General features: G+C 51.6%; 1 protein-coding gene across 2 annotated transcripts in view; it reads right to left on the bottom strand.

Annotated features, from left to right (window-relative positions):
* Window positions 1-20,340, bottom strand: part of COL5A1 (collagen type V alpha 1 chain) — a 148,762-nt gene that overhangs the window by 38,473 nt on the left and 89,949 nt on the right. For both annotated transcript variants that reach the window (XM_080927437.1, XM_080927438.1), the window contains exons 26-37: window positions 19,117-19,161; window positions 18,450-18,503; window positions 14,639-14,683; window positions 13,083-13,136; window positions 10,755-10,862; window positions 9,867-9,920; window positions 8,065-8,118; window positions 4,591-4,635; window positions 4,432-4,485; window positions 3,560-3,604; window positions 2,802-2,855; window positions 1,520-1,573 (exon numbers count right to left, since the gene is read on the bottom strand). In XM_080927437.1, the coding sequence (XP_080783563.1) occupies window positions 1,520-1,573; window positions 2,802-2,855; window positions 3,560-3,604; window positions 4,432-4,485; window positions 4,591-4,635; window positions 8,065-8,118; window positions 9,867-9,920; window positions 10,755-10,862; window positions 13,083-13,136; window positions 14,639-14,683; window positions 18,450-18,503; window positions 19,117-19,161 (666 nt within the window). The remainder of the gene's footprint in view (window positions 1-1,519; window positions 1,574-2,801; window positions 2,856-3,559; window positions 3,605-4,431; window positions 4,486-4,590; window positions 4,636-8,064; window positions 8,119-9,866; window positions 9,921-10,754; window positions 10,863-13,082; window positions 13,137-14,638; window positions 14,684-18,449; window positions 18,504-19,116; window positions 19,162-20,340) is intronic.

Raw genomic sequence — 20,340 nt, 5'->3', positions numbered from 1 at the left:
AAAAAGAGGAGAAAAGAGGAGAAGGAGGAAGTAGGAGGAGGAGGAAAGGAAAAAGGAAACAAGAAAGTCTACTCCAGAGAACTCCAGATGAGTCTCAGAGATGGTCAGGACGGTCAGCAGCGGCATGCAGCACCCCTGTTTCTACTGAGGTAGCTGGACATGGTAGAAACCATACTTGTCCAAGCAAAACAGGAGGCTCAATTATCTGCAGAATGAGTCTGAGGGAGAAAAGCACACAGTATGCAAAACTCTTCTTTCTTGTCTCCTTGGAAAGGCATTAGAGGGAAATGTGCAAAGCTGTGAAGAAATGGTTTAATTTTTCTCTCTAAACAAAAGAGCAAGGTAATCTCCATTTATCAGCCAGCACTGGCTGCCTGAACACCAGCAAAGGCATAATTAAGAGACTTCATGTCCCTGTGTGCTTAAAGACATGGGTGGACAAGCCAGTACTTCACACACTAACAAGTGTTCAAGCAGGTATCAGGAAATAGACAAGGTGCTCAAAGACCCGCATCAGGAGCAACAGTTTCAGCCATGAGAACTTCCAGCCAACCCCAGCACACTGAATGGGATGCAGTGACACAGGGCCTGTCAGGGAGAAATGCTTATACTGGCAATCTGCCCTTTAATGTGGATGAGGCAGGGCCACGCAAAGAGAACACACAGATGTCACCCGCCCTTTGAGGGCTCAGTTGCTCAAAGTCTGGAATCCCAGGTTCGCAAGGGCAAGCAAGGCCACAAATGTGCATATGATCTTTTGGAGATAGGGTCTCTTCCTGAGCCGGAGCCAGCTCATTGGCTAGCTGAGCCGAGCCGGCTGGTCAGCCTGGGAATCCTCCAGTACCAGGGTTACAGACTCCAGGACAAGCTTTCACAGCGGTGGTGAGGACAGTTCAGACCCTCACATTTGCCCCTGAGTCAGCTCATCTTTCCTGCACATCTTCTTTATGGAGAAGGCTAAAGGCTTCATTCTGCTCCTTCCTACCAGCCCCACCCCCCACCAAGGCTGAAATCTCCTAGATGAACAAAGCTGGTACCCATGTGAGACCCAAGGCCCATGTCCCTTGCCTTGAGGTTTTGTGGCCTAAAGAACCAGCTATCCGTGGTACAGAACCTCCCCAGGAATCTTTCCAAGTAAGGCCTGCGGTGTCCCAGCAAGACTACACTCAGCTACCCTCAGCAAGCAAAGATTGGGGACACAGATCTTGTGATGCCATTGCACTGCGCCCTGATGCTTAACGCTGCTAAAACACACAAGGAGCCATTGTCGGGCTTTTACTGTGACATCCTTGGGCTCCTGCCCACCCAACAGCCTGACCTTAAGGCAACAGCAGATGGCTGGCCCACAGGAAGCCTTGCCAATGCCTTTGATCTTTCCCCAGGAGGAAGGACCCCCTGACTGTGCCAGGCAGCCAGCAGCATGTTGCAGGCTGTGGGAGACCCAACCCAGGAGGCCAGGCACAACCATGTCCCCAGGAGGCCAGGCACAACCACGTCCCCAACACGTGTTAATACTCACGGTCTCCCCTCTCTGTCCAGGGTGTCCAGGAAGCCCATCCTTGCCTGGTGGGCCCTGGGAAAAGAATCAGAACAAGGAAGGCTCATTCAGCAGCTCAAAGAAGCAGGTGACAAGAGTGACTGTCACCTTAGTGGTTTTCACTAAAGGAGACCATCCAGCACCCACTGGGATAGTGACCATGGAACTAAATGCCACGAAAGAACCTCTCTCCATAATACCTGTAGCTGCCTGAAAGGGCTGACGGAGGCAGAGGAGGTCAGCCAGCTCCTCAAGCTCAAGCAGGTGGGTGTCCTGGCTGCACTGGAACCCTCAAATGACTAGGAGGGACAGTAACTCCAGAGCCCAGAGAGAGGTCTGGACTTCCCAGCCATGAACCTCCCCCTGCTGAGGTTCTTTCCTTCTGTGGACCTCCCATGACAGGGACCCTTCCTTCCCATGAACCTTCCTACCCCTAATGTGGAATTCCCTGAGTGCGAATTTTCCACATGGACCTCCCATGTCTTATGCCTTTCCCTACAATGGATTCTTTGAAGGCCTGAGCCTCCCCTGCCATGGACTTCCCCTAGCACGGATCCTCACTTTCCCTGGGGCCTTCTCCCGACATGAACTCTCCTTTGGTATGAATTCTCATTTACTGAAGGATGCCCCCTACCATGTACTGTGTCCTCCTGCGGGACCTCCCCTGCAGTGGGTGGGCCCTGAGTGAACCTCCCCTGCAGTGGGTGGGCCCTGAGTGAACCTCCCCTACAGTGGGTGGGCCCTGAGTGGGCCTTCCCTGCAGTGGGTGGGCCCTGAGTGGGCCTTCCCTGCAGTGGGTGGGCCCTGAGTGGGCCTTCCCCTGCAGTGGACATTCGCCTGGGGAGAATACCCAGCTTTGGTTTCAGAAATGGTTCCAAAATTGAACAAAGACGTTTCAGTGTTTTTACAACACCATGTCTGTTACATTTGTGTGGTCGCCCTAAACATTAATGCAAGCCTAGAAAGAATGTCATGGTGGTCTCAATGACCATAGGACCTGCCATGGGAGGCATAATAGGGCAAGGGCCTTGGCAGGGCATGTTCAGGGCAGGACAAGTTTGTCCAGAACTAAATGCTCTCCTGAACAGAAGGTTTGCATGGGTGGGGCACAGCCACAGACTTAGCAGCTGGGCTTTGGAGGTTGTCTCCACTGCCTACCCAACAGGGATCCAGTGTGGCTGTCCCCTCTCCCCATAGCCTAGGGAGATGAGAACATGTCAGGGGAACCTGACCTGCCACCTCTGTGAGAGAAAGCATCACTTACCGGGGGACCCTTGGGTCCAGGAAAGCCGGTGGGGCCTTGGGGTCCATTGGGTCCCTGGGAACAAAAAAATTTCCAGTTTGAGGAGGTGTTCTTCCTGTTCGCAGCCCCCACTGTTTCCCCACTGTGGCACTGGTTGCATCTAAAACCTTTTCCCTGTTTAACCTGGCCCTGCTTTCCTCATTTGACGCTAGAGGAAGTGAAAAAAAAGAGGGAGTAGATGTTAGAGAGAAGATAGAAGAGTAGTAGACGATAGATAAGAGTGATGATAGACAGACAGACAGACAGACTTATAACAGATAGCTACATAGATAATAGACAGACATAAATAGACATATAGCAGATAGATGATAGATGATAGATAGATAGATAGACAGACAGACAGACAGACAGACAGACAGACAGACAGACAGATAGATAGATAGATAGATAGATAGATAGATAGATGGAGCCCTCACTAGGAAATCTGGTGGCCAAGATACACGGCAATGCCCCGGAGTTTTCTGTTCTGTATGAGGTTAACATCCAATTCTGTGGTGTCAGTCTCTAGCACACTAAAGCCAGGTCCAGAGGGTGGGATGAGGCCCCACCCTAAGGAACACATCACTTCTGTATATGAACCATTCTTGGGCCTCAGCAAGCCTGCTCCTCTAGAGGGCACTGTTGGCCTCCCTCACTGGCCCACCCAGGGTTAAGTGTATGTTTGGGGTCAGCTTCATCCCTAGAAATCTCCTCATAACCCACACCTGAAAGACTCTTACCCGCTCACCAGGAGGGCCGGCTGGGCCATCACCTCCAGAGTTGCCCTAGGAGAGGAGAGAAAAAGTCACCATGATTGCTCTCCCAAGGTTATCCGGACCCCAGTGCAGGGCACTGTGTAGCAGCGTTGAGCCTCAGCTCTCTGCTAGCCAACTATGGGACCAGCATGAGCAGGATCCTGACATTTCCAGAGCTAGTGGACAAAGGCTTCTCATGAGGTGTGTGTGTGTGTGTGTGTGTGTGTGTGTGTGTGTGTGTGTGTGTGTGTGTGTGTGTGTTAGAAATGGGTCAACTCTGCCTTTCAGCTAACTGGAACTTCTTCTCAGCAAGATACCTCCCGAAATTATTTTTTTAATTTTTATGTGTGTGGCTGCTGTGCGTTGCATACACGTCTGTGCATCATGTGCACGCCTGGTGTTGTAGAAGACGGCATCAGATCTCCCAGAACTAGTTACAGGTGGTTTTGTGCCACCATGTGGGTGCTGGGAACCAGAACCCCCTATTCTTGATGTTTACTGGTTAGAAGTGAACAGCACGCCATGCTAGGCTCCCCCAAATTTACAGCAGCAGGTGCATGTTTCATTCCTGGGCATGAGGGGTCCTTGCAGGGGTACCAGAAAGAACTTTCTAGGAAAGATCTCTACAGTTAGTTCCCAGCCACTTTTACCAGAAAAAAAATGGGGCTTCCCCACTGGACCTGGGTGGGTCTGAAGCCACACAAGAATGTGGGGAGGCTGGCCTTGGTTTTTCTGTCTTGGGTCTTTTGGGAGTTCCCCTTAGCCATGTGGTCCAATTCAAAAAGTTTGCTGAAGGATGCTAGAGGGCAGAAGCCCCTTTACTGATGTCAAGAAAACTTGAAGAACCAGCAACGTACCTTAGGGCCAGGCTTCCCTGTGATGCCCCGTGGGCCTCGTTCACCCCTCGGGCCCTAAACAGATGGACAGAGAGAAGAAAGGCAGGTTAGCTCAGAGGCCTCAGACTCACAGAACCCACCCACCTACACCCCCACATCCTTTGCCACAGGGAAAGTTACCGTTGGGCCTCGCTGTCCCCGTGGTCCTGGCTTTCCAGCTGTCCCCTAGAAACAGAGAATTGAATGTGAGTCACAAGGGGGGTACGTGTGGCCCTGCCCAGCATGCAGCCTTCCCTGAGCTATTGAGAGACTTCCTGAGTCCAGACTGAGGCCAGGAAGGCCTATCTGGGATGAATGGGAGGGTAGGTAGAAGGGCAGAGATATTGATGGGCAATGCCTGCTGCTTATCTGGTTCATTTGCTCCCTCCCTCCCTCCTTTCCCTTCTTCTCTCTTCTCCTTTTAGTAGGCACAGAAATCATTACACGAAGAGAGAAGAAAGTCAACTCCTATCACACATAATTTTCTTCTGCTACTGTTAAGAATATTAGGCATTAAATTTTCATCGGATTCTGCAGGCGCGAAGGGAAACTACAATTTAACATATAAATCATATATCCAAGAGTCCCCGGCATCTCTCCGTGTTCGGTCCCTTTGCTCTTGCTGATCTGCATTTTCCTAAGCACAGAAAGCAAACGCATGGCATTTATTTTCTAGTTTTTACTGCAGCAAGAATATAATGGCCGGCAAGTGCAGTTTGCCCATAGCACACAGGTCTAATGGATGGCGCTCAGAGGCTCCTGTGCTCTGAGGTTCATTCAGGGTTTATCCTGGTTTCTACCAACAAAGCTAGGTCAGCTTAGAGCTGAAGCCACAGAATGAGTCTCTCCTTAGCATTTTCAGCTGGCCTACTATTAGCAAAACAGCCACCCATTTTTAAAGGCATTTAATGAAACAATTCATAGCAATGAACCACGGTTTTCTTTCTTTCTTTCTTTCTTTCTTTCTTTGTTTTCCTTTACAACATACTCTGTGACAACATCCTTTGGCTTCAGGTAAATATTTGCATATGAAAATTAAGTAAGATATCTGCTCTATTCTCATGCTAAATGTGTGCCCTTATTGACAATGTAACCAACCTGACTCACCTGGGTATGTGAGCCAGGTTAGGCTGCCCACACCTCTGTCCCTCTCCCACCTTTAGCACCACCTGGATCACAATGCTGATCCCATCTGACCTTGCAGCACACCTGGGGCCCAGGTGCAACCAGCCCTGATGGCACTGGGGCATCTTGGCACTCAAGTCTTGGCAGCGGGCAAACAGGTCTGGGCTCAGGTTCCATCTGGGTCCACAGGTAGCATGGTGCTCAGCAGGGAATGTGGTAATCTAACCCTCGATAGAGTTTGGCCTGATGCCTGCTGAGCAGGCCAGGCCTCCAGGACTCCCTCACAAAGTAATTGTTCAGAAGCACCTGGCCTCTAGTCCCTGCCAGGAAAGAATAGGAGGCCCCTGAAACGGCCTTGCCTACAACTCAGTCAAGCTGATGTATAAAGAACCTTGAATCTGTTAGGAGACCTCAGTAGGGCCTTCCTCTCCTGGGCCCCCTCCAAAGGCAGGGTACAGCCTCTTCATAGAACACACACTGCTTTGAGTGTATCTTGGCACTGCCTTGGGCTGCTGCAGCTGGTTAGACAGTGCAGTCTTGCTGCACTTGAGTAAATGGCAAATGCGCTCGTGAGTGTGCATGTGCACACACACATGCACACACATATGCACAAGCACACACCATGTAAACCCTGCCTGGCATCCAATACTAGAGGCAGTCTTCAAGCAGAGCTGATTGGTCTCCATGGTACAGCACAGAACAGCCGGCTTCACAGCCTTCGGCCCCTTCCTGATCCTCTCCCACATGGGATCAGGACCACCTTTGAAACTCTCTCCAGAGTTACCCCCCTTGACTGCCTTGGGATAAAGACCCACTCCAAGGCACTGCGGAGGCAAGACCTCCACACCCTCTGCCAGCCCAGGCCTCTGCAGTGGGCTCGGCTACACCAGCTTCTCTAAGCAGTTCAGCTTCCCTCCCAACCCCCAGCCCCTTTCTGGTCTCAGCATGAGCATCTCTGCCTCCTGGAATTATCCAGGTCTAGGGCTGGTTTTCTCTTTCCTTGCATGCTCATTACTCTTGAGCACTGGTTACTGGCTGTTCCTTATCTTGCTCAGTCATTGGAGCATCCCCTGCCTGGTAAGCTCCGAGCTTAGCAAGGACTTGGGAAACGTGCAATGCAAGTGAATGAGCTGCCTTCTGTGAAGCCCCGTGTCATTAAGGGATCCTCAGCACAAGTCAACAACAGGGTAACACAGCCTGACCCTTGGGGTTGGCGTTCATTCAGGATATATATGATTTTGTACCCAAGGCTGTTTGCAAGGCCAGCCCAACCTCCAGCAGCACCCAGGCAGGGAAGCCTGCCACAACTTGTGATCCAAGGTTACCCCCATTTCCTATTGGGCTCTTGCTTAGACAAAGCAATAACCCATGAGCTCCCCATTTTATCCCTGGAGCATATTCCACACCTGTGAGGCCCAGGTCCACTTTTGCAAGGAGTACCTCCAAATATTTTGGGGCACAACCCTTCCTTCAACCACTAGTCAGATGACTCTAGATAGAGAATCTGACTGAGAAGAGAGAGATAGATGACAAATGATTGATAGATAGATGGACAGACAGACAGACAGATGGACAGACAGGCAAGTGATAGATGAAGAGACTATTGAAGATATGTAGAATAGAAGGATGGTAAAAGCTCTGCGTGAGAGAGAGGTGGATGGTGGCAGTAGATGTGGCCTCTCGGTGTGCTCACTTGCAGGACAGCCCTACTTTCCACGCTGTGAGGCCAGTGACCACTGGCTTGCCCGCGTGGTCTCAGTTACCCTGAAGTTATTCTCCTGGCTTTCAAGAGCACACAGACTCAGCATTACACATGACACATGGCATTCCGATGAAGCAATGCCCCATGAGGCAGAGCATGTGTGCTCTGTGTCACGGAGGAAAGGCAGCCAGGAGCACTCTCTTCTGTGTCCCCACCCACCCTGCGGGTCCAAGGCCCATGATGACCGCTTAGGCTCTGAGACACTACCTAGAGACATCCAGGAGGGCTTCTGCGGGGAAGGCCTGAGCCGATAGCAACATCACAGAGGGTAGGTATGTGTCATGACCTCTGTGAGGGTAATGACAGGGGGAACCGACCGTGTCATTCCCTGCCCCACATTTACAACCAGGGTGACTTCCAACAGGGACTGTGTGGGTCTAGGAGTCACTGCATACAGTCCCAAGGTAATGCATACCTAGCCTCCAGGAGGTGGCAGATCTCAAAGAGAACAAAATAACACCTCCTTTCTCCCTGTAAAACTGGGATGCAGCAACGTCTCCCAGAAAGAGAAGAAGAATCCAGAGAAACTCCAAGAGCTTTCTGGCTCCTGTCCATTAGAAGCCTCCATTTTCCCAGCATGCTTCTTACCACCACCCCTTCCTATCACCGTGCCTAGAGCTCAAGATCAGCTACTTCTGAAAAGTGCTTTGGATAACACGTGGGGTAAAACTCAACAGAGCATTGACCAGAGAGCCAGCACCTACACAGCAAGCGACCACGGTCCTTACCCTGCCACCCTTCTCTCCGTTGGCGCCCGGGAAGCCAGGAAAACCAATAGAACCCTGTAAGAGAGTTAAGGGAAGATGAAACGTGACCACCAAGCCAGGTGAGACAGCCACACTGTCATGCTCATTAGGGAGAGTCCGAGCTCCAGTTCACACACATGCTTATCTGATCAGATCTGCTTTGGACCCAACCACCTATGTAAGACCTGCCCACAGCTAGCCACCCTACCACTCACCAACCCTTAGAATGTCCACCTACCTACCTTTCATTCTCCCATCATTCATTTGTCCAGCAACCCGACACCCACTCGATAAATATTTCCAGAGCATCTTCTGGACCCCAAATCTAAACCCCAAATCTAAGTCCTAGCACGCTCTGTTCTGCTCCCCTCAGTTCCTCAAGGAGGACGCACAATGCCAGCTGACGTTTGGGGGAATGGGAGAATGTGCATTGCTGAGGTTCCCTGGAAATGGGGGCTGCTGCTCACAGCTCTGTCCACTGGTCCTGCTGTGACCTGTCCATAACAGCGGAACTAAAGTGACAGCTGGCAAACCCAGGCACGGATTGCAGTATCTAACATTTTAGCTTCTATAGATGGACACACAGGGGCCAAGTATGGTCTTCAAGACTTATCTGCTAAGCATCCAAACTCCCTCTATGTACTAAAAGAATCACAAGGGCTTCCAGGACTGTCCATCAGCGTGGATGTTATCTCCCTGTGTGGGTCTCTGCCCTCCAGGTGGCTTACCACCCAGACCTGAGGAAGATCTCATCTCGGAAGTCTGCATTTTTCCTGTGGCTTGCCTTCCTCCTCTATATCCACATGGCCACGCAGGCAAGAGAGTGAAACAAAGGGACGTGGGGCAAATGACACAGAATTCCCAGGCTGCCGTGAGCCCACTGCTGCATCTAGTCATAGCCTGAGAACAGAGTTTTTCACTTCCCCAAGGCTGCCAGCACTTAGTCATAGTACACCCTCTGCTCTTGGATGCCCACTCTTCTTTTCTCTCTCCCTGGGAGAGGGCCCTGAAGAGAAGTAAATGTGTCTGGAGCCTGTTCCCAGCCACAGGTGGGTGGCTCTCTCTGGGGCTACATTGGAGTCACATCTAAGGGACATTGTCCTGCAGGACGCAGAGCAGACAGGAGGAGCTGCCACCACTTGCCCATACAGCCCCCGCCTCCTTTGCTTAGCAGGCCCAGGTTCTTGTGAGTCAAAGACAGTGAAGCTAGCGGGCAGCCGGAGGGTGGGGGTGCAAATCTGGGGCGGGCCGGCTGCGTGCTGTTAACCAGGTCTCCAGCGCAGGCAGCCGTTATTGTTGAAGGAAGAACCATGAATAATAAAATGTGGGATGAGAAGAAAATAATGTTCTCACTGATTTCCAAAGCCTTCAGGACCTGTTCCACTTAAGCCTGAACGCGGGTGCAGATAAGACAATGGTTGTCCCTCTCCTGCTCCATTATAAACAGTCTCCATGCTTCCGAAGTGAGGTGGGGCTAAGAGGGCTGGTGTGGATAAGCCAGGGGCTAACCACGCCCAGCAGACACCCCCCCCCCCACCCGCAGGCACCAGGGATAGTTTCTGCCCTTTTCTCTGAAAGGTTCGACTCATTGTGAAGTGCTTTCTTTCAGTTTGGTCAAATTAACACCGAAGGCTGCCTGGGGACTATGAGATCACAGTGAACACATTGTTCCACAGTGGTACAGAAGCCACAGAGAGGCAGAGAATAGAAGAGGGGGTCTGGAGTGTGTGGGGTGCCACATGAGACTGTGCCTGCCAGGACATACTTAGCAAGACTTAAGTTACCTTTGGCCCTTGTCTTCCTGGGTACCCCGGTAATCCGGGCACTCCAAGCTTTCCCTAGGAGCAGAAGAAGAAAAAAGATTCATAAGTCATAAATGTGGCTTTTTTCTCAACCTTGTTCTGCAGGCTGGGGGCAATGATGTGTTCTGAGAGGAGCTAGGGTTGGAGGGTAGGGTTGGTGTGCAGGGGCAATTGGGTCTCCCAGGAACTGAATGGGTCTCTAAGCCCTTGGGCTAATCCTACCAGCATGCATGAACCAAACAAGCAAAGAAATGGGTACCATGGCCAGGAAGAATCTTCTTATCTGTGGGGGTTCTGAATACCTCTAGGAGTTCTAGCCACAGGGCCAGATGGTGTAGGAGGCTTAACGCTCCTGAGTCCACTCCTCCCGAGGTTTCAGGGGACAAGATGGGAGGTGCCGCTGCTACAGGGCAGCACATGCCTGTAGCACAGCAGATGCCGGCTGGAGCCTCACGCACATGCCATGATGTCAGACTGTACTGAGATCATTCTGTCACCCCCAGAGTGGAGGCAGGATTTGATAGGGATGGGTACTCATGTGTGGCTTGGGTGAGATCCTGAAGCTTTGCCTCTACTTTGTGGAAGACATTCCTCCAAGGTGTGGTGGTAGTTGGTGGGGGGCGGGGGGGATCAGAAGGGGAACTTGGAACAGAATGAAGATCAAAGGATATGCACGCACGCATGTACACATGCATGTACACACACATGTACACACACATACGCACTCATGCACACACATACACACATCTACTGGGAGAGGTGACAAAAGGCTAGGGTTGTGGCATAGGAGTCCCACTACCCGTGCTGAGCATGGGAGGGGCCTTTGGCACTCAGAGACTTCTAAGTGTAGTCGAGTATTGTAAAACAAACCTTCTCCCCAGTGGGCCCCAGGGGACCAGGATCACCATTGGGGCCACCTCGACCTTTTGGGCCTTCAGGACCATCTTCTCCTCGGGGGCCAGGTGGGCCGATCTCCCCCTGCAATCAGAAAAGAGAAGTTAGGGAGATCCTTCCTAGTCTCCACCCCCAACTGACCCCTCCTACCACCATGGAGTAGGGCTGCCAATAGGCACAGTCTGCCCGCAGCAGGAGCTGCACTTGCCTGGCTTCTCTTTGAAAACCAGTGTGCCACCATGGCTGCCATTTCTGCTTCCTGACTCCCCTGTCTAGTTGAGGGACTCTTGGCTAAAAGAACTGGCTAGCTATAGTGGCTGTGAATCCCTCTGCCCCCTTATTAGTCTGGGTTTTCTAAAGGAATAGTAACGGTTCCAGGAAAAGTCCTCAAGGGTCCACCCAGAGGAGTGCTCCTTAGTTGATCCAGACCCAACTGTCACAGGCCCCAAATTCACCTTCTTCTGAAGCCTCAGTAGGCATCAGGGGGACCTCTCCCCAACTGGCAGTGATCTGACTATACCCACACCCAGGACACCCAGAGACTTCAGCCAGTCTCCCTAGCCGCAGGTGTCAAGTCTATGTCTAAATCAAGAGGGACATCAACCCACTCAGGCCACAGAAGCACTATGGCCATCTCCAAATAGCATCCCTGGATCTCATGGTGACCTGGGCCTCAGTCCTCCTCTGACTATCTGCTTCCAAGAACAGCTGCAGACAGATGGATGACCGTCACATCCAAACAGTCTGCTCAGAGACCAACGACTTCAGAGCTCTTGAACACCGATTGACCCACAGAGCTAAGAAGTCCCTGTCTGTGTAAAGCACCTTTAACCCATTAATCCTTCGGGTCTTCACAACTGAGCACCCACAGAAAGCCCAGAGCAAGGCTCTGTTTGTAGAGAAAGCAAATCACAGCACTTGTTCCCCATCTTACCCTCATCTGAAAACTGATTTGTGCTCCCAGGAAGTGTCTTTTGCATGATTCACTATGTCTGTCTGTCTGTCTATCATCTCCTATCTCCCATTTCCAAATCGTCTCCAACTTGTCTTTTTATAGACACCAAGTTGGCTGTAAACTCATACCTATCCTCCTGCCTCTGTCTCCTGACACTGATTACAGGCATGTGCCACCACACTCAGTTAAGTGGACTCTAATTGTGTGTGCCAGGTCATCAGAAACAGGGAGTCAAAGGGGCTTCTGCCTCTCAGCCAGAGGCACTGAGGTTCCTTCACTCAGAGGAGACCCGAGGCAGTCACCCTCAGCGGCAGCCCAAGAGAACACCAAGTCCCTTATGTAGTCCCCTCCTCTGACAGACATGCAGGTGGCTTCAGACATTCCCTATCAGGGTGTGGCAAAGCGTCAAGTGTATAGGGCCTCTGGTTTTGGAATGTCGGGCAAAGGTGTCTTCAGGGCCTGCTATGAGGATAATTACGCAAGCAGACAACAGACCCGAGCTAACAGACAGACGGCACTCAGGTGTGTGAAACAGCTGGGCTACCAGGCGCACAATGTGCCACCTTCTGTCAGGCTCTGAGTTATTCTGAAGTTGTGGGAAACTTCTCAGCAGGAGCTAACAGGCGTCTCTGCAGATCAGCACCTAGAAGCCACCCTCAGTGTCACAGTTCACCCTGATTCATTGCGCTTGCTGTGCTGGGCACCGACCCGAGCACACCATGCCCGTGTCTGCACCAACAGCTTTTTCTTGAGTTGGGATGGGCAGCCTATTAGAAAGCAGCCAGGCTGTGGGGTCTCACCCACCATCCAGCAACACACAGCAGGGTGTTGGTATTGCATGGGCTTCAAAAGTGACCTGGGTGCATCCTGGGGATCAGGAAGGTCCAGGAGCTCAGCAAACCCTTAGGAGGGTTGCAGGAGAAACTGCAGACACTCAGTAGCACATGGTCCCACCTACCACCCGCTACATCTTGGGCTTGCTTATGGGCCTGCCTGGAGTGTTTCTACCCCCTCTTTCCTCTCCACCCTCTGAAGACAAATTTCTCTGTAATCTAGAGCCCCTAGTCTCACTAAGGCATCTGTCCAGACCCCAGGGTACAGCGCCAGTGACCAGAGTTGTCTTTGGAATTAACACAGGTGAGAGTTGCCCTGGCTTTGGAGGGGAAACTGAGGAGCAGACTGGAGAACGCTGCACGGAGCCCTTGGGATCCAGACACTCTGGCCTCAGACCAGGATTCTGCAGAAATGTTTGCCTCCCTGCTAATAAAGCTGCTCTGTGGTTCCAAATACCCCAGGCCTACATGCAGCTCCCAAACCCCTCTCTGCTTGTCCCTGGCCCAAACACTCACCCGGTCACCCTTTATTCCCATGTCGCCTTTAAACCCTGGGAAGCCGTCTTCACCCTGAACACAAACAAAGAATACATCAGTCTGCAGAGAACTCCCCTCCACAGCACTACTGTCCACCCACAATGGGCCTGCACCACACAAAGCCTCAGCCCAGGACAGAGGCAGGAGAGCTATTCACAGAGGAAACATCCAGCCTGCACAGGAGGCCTGCATACACTGGGCCTTTACCCCATCCCTTATGCCTGCTACAGTATGCATGATGTATCAGAGCCACAGGTCCTCAGACACCCCTCTCCCCAGATCCATCTTAATCTGCTTTCCTGGGCTGTTTGGAACAACCAGGAACTTCCCTGGTAAGGGAGCATCCCTGGGTAACCCGGTCCCATCCTTCCAAGAAAGGAACAAGACACATTCTGTCTTGTGAAGATAAACAAGACAAGATACAGCAGTAAAGCTGGGACTCTGGGAACCATCTTCAAAAAGACCCCCCAGTAATAGTGTGCCCCAACAGAATGGGAAGTCTGGGACGTAGGGCTTGGAGCAAGTCCTGGAGAGCAAGAGGGTACCTGCTCCTAAGAGGGTTCGCTTCTTCCTAAACCCCTATGAGGTCCATGTATGTTCAGAAGACAAACCCATTATCCTGACCCTGCAGAAGGAGCCCCAGGGTTCCACCTTGTCGGGGGCAGGGGTGTGCTCTAGAAATTGTGGGAAATGGAAGATCTTTTTGCCTGCTCTTCACAAAGGGTGGCCAGGTGGCTAACATACACCAAGGCTCAAGGTCGACCACAGGTTATCAGATCACTCAGGAGCGGAGGCAAAAAACGTCCACAGGTGCCCAGTGAGGAGCGACATATACCTTCCAAGCACAAGCAGATGCAGGTGCCAGGCTGGTTTGCACTCTGGCTTGGAAGGTCCGTTCTCACACTTCCGACCCCAGTGTCCCAGAGAGCTCCACAGCCTGCCACAAAGGGTGACCACACCCAGTAGCCAATAGGATGAAGCTCAAGATGGGCAGATCACACTTAAATGCCAGGCCTCCTAACACCAACCGGAAGGGACAAAAATGGCTGGCTGCCGTGCCGTTCCACAGGCACAGATGTCTCATCTGTAAGGGGTACTGGGCACTCTGACTCTCTGGCATTCACAGTGCCATTATCCAGCTCTGTATTAACCAAGATGTTCCATATAGGCCCGATATGCAGCCTTGACCACGGCAGGTAGCACCGCATTCTATAATGTGGCTTACTTGTTAAGTGTCACATGTCTTGGCTCTGAGCCCTGGGACTGAACTGCGAAAGTGGATAGACTCTGGGAAGGAATTCTGGGCCTCTCACGTGAAAACTGAGCACTGTGAGGACCACTCTCTGCAAAGGGCCCACAGGGAGAGACATGGGGGAGCAAGGTATGTAAATACAGCCCATGTGATCATCCTGGGGCCTCTGGGATAGATGCTCTGGGCCAGCCCAGGAGATGCTGACAGTACCATGGTCCTGGGCATCCTTCAGGTTGGTATCAATTCCCCTCTGGGTCCCACCCTCAAGGAGACTGATTCTTACCTTCTCTCCTTTGGTGCCTTTCAGACCTCGTATGCCATCTGCCCCCTGTGCAAGCAAGAAGAGAGTGATTACAAACAGGCACAGCTCAGGAGGGAACAGTTCCCACGGGCGGATTGTGTCAGCCTTAGATGAAACCTCCAACATACCTCCATCTCTGGAGGGAGAGGCATTTCCTGTTCTCTCACTGATTAATAGGGATTCTTGTGAGCCCTGCACTAGCCTCTGACTCCTCTCTCTGTCCGAACATCCACATTTTTCCCTGCCCTGTTACTCAAAGGTCTGATATTGCCTTTCTAAAGGCCCAAAGCCCTGCCAATAGTTTCCCACATTAACATGTCTGCCTGTTCTAGAAAGAGTCCCTCAATTTTGCAGCTAGGAAGAACTCAGTGCAGGCAGGCGAGTTAAGATCCTGACCCTTTCTGAGACCTCTGAGGATGTCCCAGACTTCTATGTGCCTCAGTTTCCTTATCTGGAAGCAGATTGACAAGGACTCCAGCCGTTATTTTTACTGTTGAAAAAAGGATGATTTGAAAGTCCTCAGAGCAGTGACCAGTGCATCCTAGACATCCAGTAGACAATAGCTGTGCGCCATCTATTTGCGTTAATTCTGCATTATCACTGAAAGGTGACATGGTATTGCACCAACTAATATCACAACAATGAGTGTGGCTGGCCTCAGCCCAGCGTGGACCACATTGAATCCCTGTTAAACACAGCTCTAAGGACACACACCAGGCCCCCTTTCTTCCACTCTCAATGGTCCCAGCCCTGCTGATAGAGGTGAAAATTTAAAACCTAATAACAGTTGGAGCCTCAGCTTTGTGATCTATGCCTCTTGACCTTGGGCTCCTGAGAAGGGTGACATTTACCTACACTGATTCACTGTTGACTACAGGAGCTGCCTCAAGCCACCTCTGCATAGGGCCCCAGAGGAGTCACATGGCTCAGTTTCTTCATGATTGAGGTTGCAGCCTGGGCCTGAGCCACCTTCTAGACCCAGGTGCCACCAGCTGCCCTCTGCTGACCAGAGATGCATATAGGCTTAGTAGTACTGAGGTTGGGGAGGAACTTTAGCATGAAGCTTTTTAGAATGGAGACAAACAGACCCAGGAGCCAGAGCTGTGATCTGGGCATTGACATAGGAAGGTAGGAGCTACGAACCAGGTACACAGGTACCCTGAGAACTCAACCGCTGGAAGGCAGGAGAGCTTGGAGCATCAAGAGACAAGCCCATTGTTAACAACATTTCTACTCGGTATCCCATGATGCACAGCTTAGAATGCCAAATGGAGGGCAAGAGGACAGCTACTGAACAGGGAGAATCTGGTTAGCAGCTGGGTCAGAGCAGCTCTTGTTCACTCATCCCAACACTGAATAGATGGATGTGGGTTGGCAGCAGAGGTGCCCAGTCCATTAGGACAGCAGCCCCTGGCCCTGGAAAGCAGCTGTAGATGGAATGGGCCCTAGGGAAGGGGTGACTCTAGGGAGTCTGCACTGTGCTGGCTCAGACCTGAATCAATGTGGGAACACTGGAGAGGGGCCTAGAGCAGACATGGAGCTATGACATGTCCACAGAGTCTGTGAGCAAGTCTTGCCACATGCACCTAAGCAGCAGGAGTTTAAGAACATCCGTGGTCCAACAGACCCAGGAAGGTGCAATGTGTCCTGTCTGGAACGAATGGCCTCTGAACATTGTTCTTTTCCTGAGATGCCTTCTGGATATGGAGGAGTCCCCAAAAAAAGAAGACAGTGGGTGGTCTGTTCAGCTGGTCCTGGAGCCCCTCCCCCATCTCACTCTTCCAAGCATCTCCATGTTGCAGAGAAACAGAAACAGAAGAACCCAGCAGAGGTGAACTTTCAGGCTCAGTCCGGCTGACACAGACCTGCAAATCCAACTGCTCATGACGCTGGAGCAGAAGGATCATGAGTTCAAGGCCAGCCACCTCAGCAACTCAGTGAGATTCTTCTTCAAAACTCCAAGCAAAACAGGACAGGTATATTTAGCTTGGTGGGAGAGTGCTCATGGGATATGGGCAAGCCCCGAGTCCATCTCTTGGTGGGAGGTGGGGGAGCCGGGGAGAGAGCTGTCTGCTCTTTCCACCTTATGAGGCTGCAGTGAGAAGAGCTGGGTTGTGAAGCAGAAAGTGGCCTAACCAAATGATGATCGACCTGCACTTTGACCTTGAAATTCCAGCCTCTATTGCAAAAGTCTAGATCGTGGAATTTTTCTCATAGCAAGCAGATGGGCCATGACGGAACCCTATCTTGGGAAGAAGCTTGGGTAGGAAATTATCAGATCTCTCTACCCTAATGATGACAGCTCCCACATTTAGCTCTGCTGTGCCCATGGGCATGGCACTCATGAGCTGGCCAACACCACATCTGTTCTCAAGAACACAAGGGGTGAGACTATCTCTTTCTCTTGTGAAAACTGTCTTAAAGCTTGCTTTCCTCTCTGCTTCCACGGCTAAGCGGATTGCTCGAGTTGTGAGTGAATCTTAATCAGATCTAGATAAGAAGAGCATTCTCCATAAACATTTTAAAGTAAACACCTTCCAGCTTGCAGAGAAAGCCTTGTGCAATTAGCCATGTATAGGAGCTGCCGAAGACTCAGGGTAGGCGACAGGAATTTGTAAGAGCTCCTATAATCAGCACTGCTGCTCAGTTATCACCCTCAGAACCTTCAGTAGGCACCGTGCTGGGAAAAGCATCCTTCAGGAGGAACCTGAGCTGCCTAAGGCTGCCATCCCTGAGAGGTCGCTCTTGAAACTAGGATGTCCAGGATTCTGAGGCACAGAAACAGGGCCGTTTGGGTTCAAGTCTAGACAGGAGTACCATGCTTGGAGGGATTCTGGACAGTCTCCAAACACTGAGGTTGTGAGTTCTCCACCCTCCATAGGCCAGGGCAGGTGGACACTTTGGGCCTGAAGCAATGCTGGACAGAGAGAAAGTACCACCAAGTGCATAGGAGCAGCAGTCTGGGTCATGTTAATATAAATCCTCCAAACATTCACAGGGGCACACCTGTGTTTCCCTTCATGTCAGTTTGAAGGAAGGGGTGGTTACTTTTTTGGCCAGGGGCTGGGGCGGGGTTGGGGGAGAGCCTAGAGCTTTGGGATGCTACAAAGTTGCTGTTCTGGTGAAGGAAGATACCCTGTCAACATTCATCTTCTACACAGGAATGTACCTTCGCCCCAGGAACCTCAGAACTCAAGATTAAATCATGCAGCTCAGAGCAAACTCAGTTAGTGCTGAAGGGACAAAGGGGACCTTGCTCTCAATATTGCTCTGGCATTCTGCGTCCCACTTAACAAGGTTCCAGGAATTTCTACCAGCAGAAACACGATTGTAAACAAATGGACATCTCTCACTAACCCTGCCTCCTGGGAATTGGAGAGGACATACTAGTCTTTTCCCTCTTTCAACATGCCAGTGGCTCGAAGGACTGTTTCTGGGCTTCCCTGGGCTGGCTATGCCCCTGTGTCATGAGACCACATTTTGTAAGATGCTCCAGAGGTCAGCCTGGTATGGACAAATGGTAAACACAAGAGGGTGGCCAGTATAATGCCCCTGCTTCTTCACAGGCTGACTAGGAGGTCATTTCTCTCTCCTAGCTGGTCGGCAAGATCCTCATCTGTTCAGACATGCTGTCTGGGGTCCTAGCATTTGCATGCTGAACTGCAGATGTAGGCTACTCTAGAGTGCCTGGAACAGGGCTTAACAACAGAGGAGCTTCCAGGATACAGACAGGTCTGCACATCCACCCCACCCTGGCTTCCACGAAGACCCAGAGCTGCAGAGTCCCTCTTACCTTGACTCCTCTTGGACCTGGGTAGCCAATGGGACCCTGGGGTCCGGGAGGACCCTAAAATCAAAGTGAAAGAACATTAGCTACTTTCAAGTGTGAGTACATGGGCAACCTCTGTAGGGCCCTAAGAAGTAGCCTTGTGGGAGATGCAGGAGGCCCTGCCTGTGGTCCTCACTGGTACTGATGTTGATCATGGAGGCAGTGGTGGTACCTTTCAAAGGGCAAACATGTCTGAGGACAGTCTGATGCTGTGTCCAGCTTCAGGAGGCCAGGAGGGGATGAGAGAGAGAGAGAGAGAGAGAGAGAGAGAGAGACAGAGACAGAGACAGAGACAGAGACAGAGACAGACAGAGGGAGGGAGAGAGGGAGAGAGAGAGAGAGATTGCCATGTAATATAAGGAAACACAGTACTGGGTCGAGAAAAGACAGGATCATAAAAGTAACATGTCCCCATCCTAGGGACCTTGAAGTAAGCAATTTTCAGCCGAGGGGAAGAAGGCTATCCTGTCTAGGGAAATGACATCTTTCAACAGTCAACAGCCTTTCCCATGACTAACTGAAGCTTACAGTCCAGGCACTGCTCCTCCCCCACCCCATGCCCCACTCACCACCCTGCTTAGGAGACCTATACAGAGACCAGTTGCCAAGGAAAGGTGCTGTGGGTGCCTACCTGGCCTCCTTTCTCTCCTGGAGGACCTTCTTTGCCAGGGTGTCCCTGTCACAAGAGAGAAGGTCTCCATTAGTTAGCCACCTGCTCAGACAGAAGCCTCAAACCATTACAGTATTGATGTCCTGATCTTCCAGCTCTGCCGAGGGGAAGGATGAAAATCAAGAACTTCTGGACAGGCAACCAAGCTACTTCCAGCCCCTGGACCACCCCCCGCCCCCAATGCTTCATCTGAAAAATGGGAAGAAGCAGTGTGACCCTGCAGTTGGCTGGTCATGGAAGGGACATTAATGTCGGATGATGAGAGTGTGTAGCAGGGTATCCTGAGGCCAGCTACCCTCCAGGGAAGACGTCACAGACCACAGGGGAGGCTAGGATCAAGGCCACACTAGGATAATGAACTTAGACCAAACTTCTGGGTCCTGACATCCAGGACCAGCAAGGGCCACAATGTCTGCCAGACACAGCCTAGCAACGACTGTTTGCCCACAGAAATGGAGGGCAGGAAGGTAGGGCAGTAAGAAGGCCATCTTGTCACCTGACTGAGTGCTTCAGCACTTCAAATTGCCTCAATCACATCTCAGAGGGTCCCTGGGTCCTGAGGAACTGATCAAGGGTGAGAGGTGGCCCTGTAGAAGCATATGTGTCCTCTGACCATGTCCCACCTACCTGCACCTGAACTAATCCCATCTTCCACAATGTAACACAGGCACTGTGCACCAGACTGACCTTGGGTTAGAGCCACGGGGAGAGGGGAAAGCAAAAAGGCTGTGCTCGCTTGTGGACACAGCCACCACCTTTTCCAGGCAATGGGGAGGGGCTCAATTCTACCTTCGATGAACTGAAACTATTGTGCATGCTTGAGCAAGTCCCTTGCCCTCCCTCTCTAGACCCATACATCTTCTGGCTAACAATGGAAAGACAGACACATGCTCTAGCTTGGGTGGGTTACAGATCTGGGGTCCCGTCTCTAGAGGGGAACAGCTGGGCATGTGCCCCATTGCTTTGCTTGGTACGATAATTGATTTTATAAAGAGCCTAACACGTGAGCTGGGAACACAGTTTCCACGTGGAGTCCAGTGACCTTGGAGGGAAACTCAGGCACCCGCTGGTGGATGGTGGCTGCTGTTCTGGCCCCCAAGGACAAGCGGGAGGAGCCCCACCTTTCAGAAACCACAATCATGCTTGTGGTCGGTCCATGTGCCCCACACACACGCCTAAGGTACA

Source organism: Micromys minutus (assembly GCF_963924665.1).
Source record: "Micromys minutus genome assembly, chromosome: 13".
In the NCBI taxonomy this organism is placed as follows: Eukaryota; Metazoa; Chordata; class Mammalia; order Rodentia; family Muridae; genus Micromys; species Micromys minutus.
The sequence above is the reverse complement of the archived record's forward strand: the minus strand, read 5'-3'. Positions and strand labels throughout refer to the sequence as shown.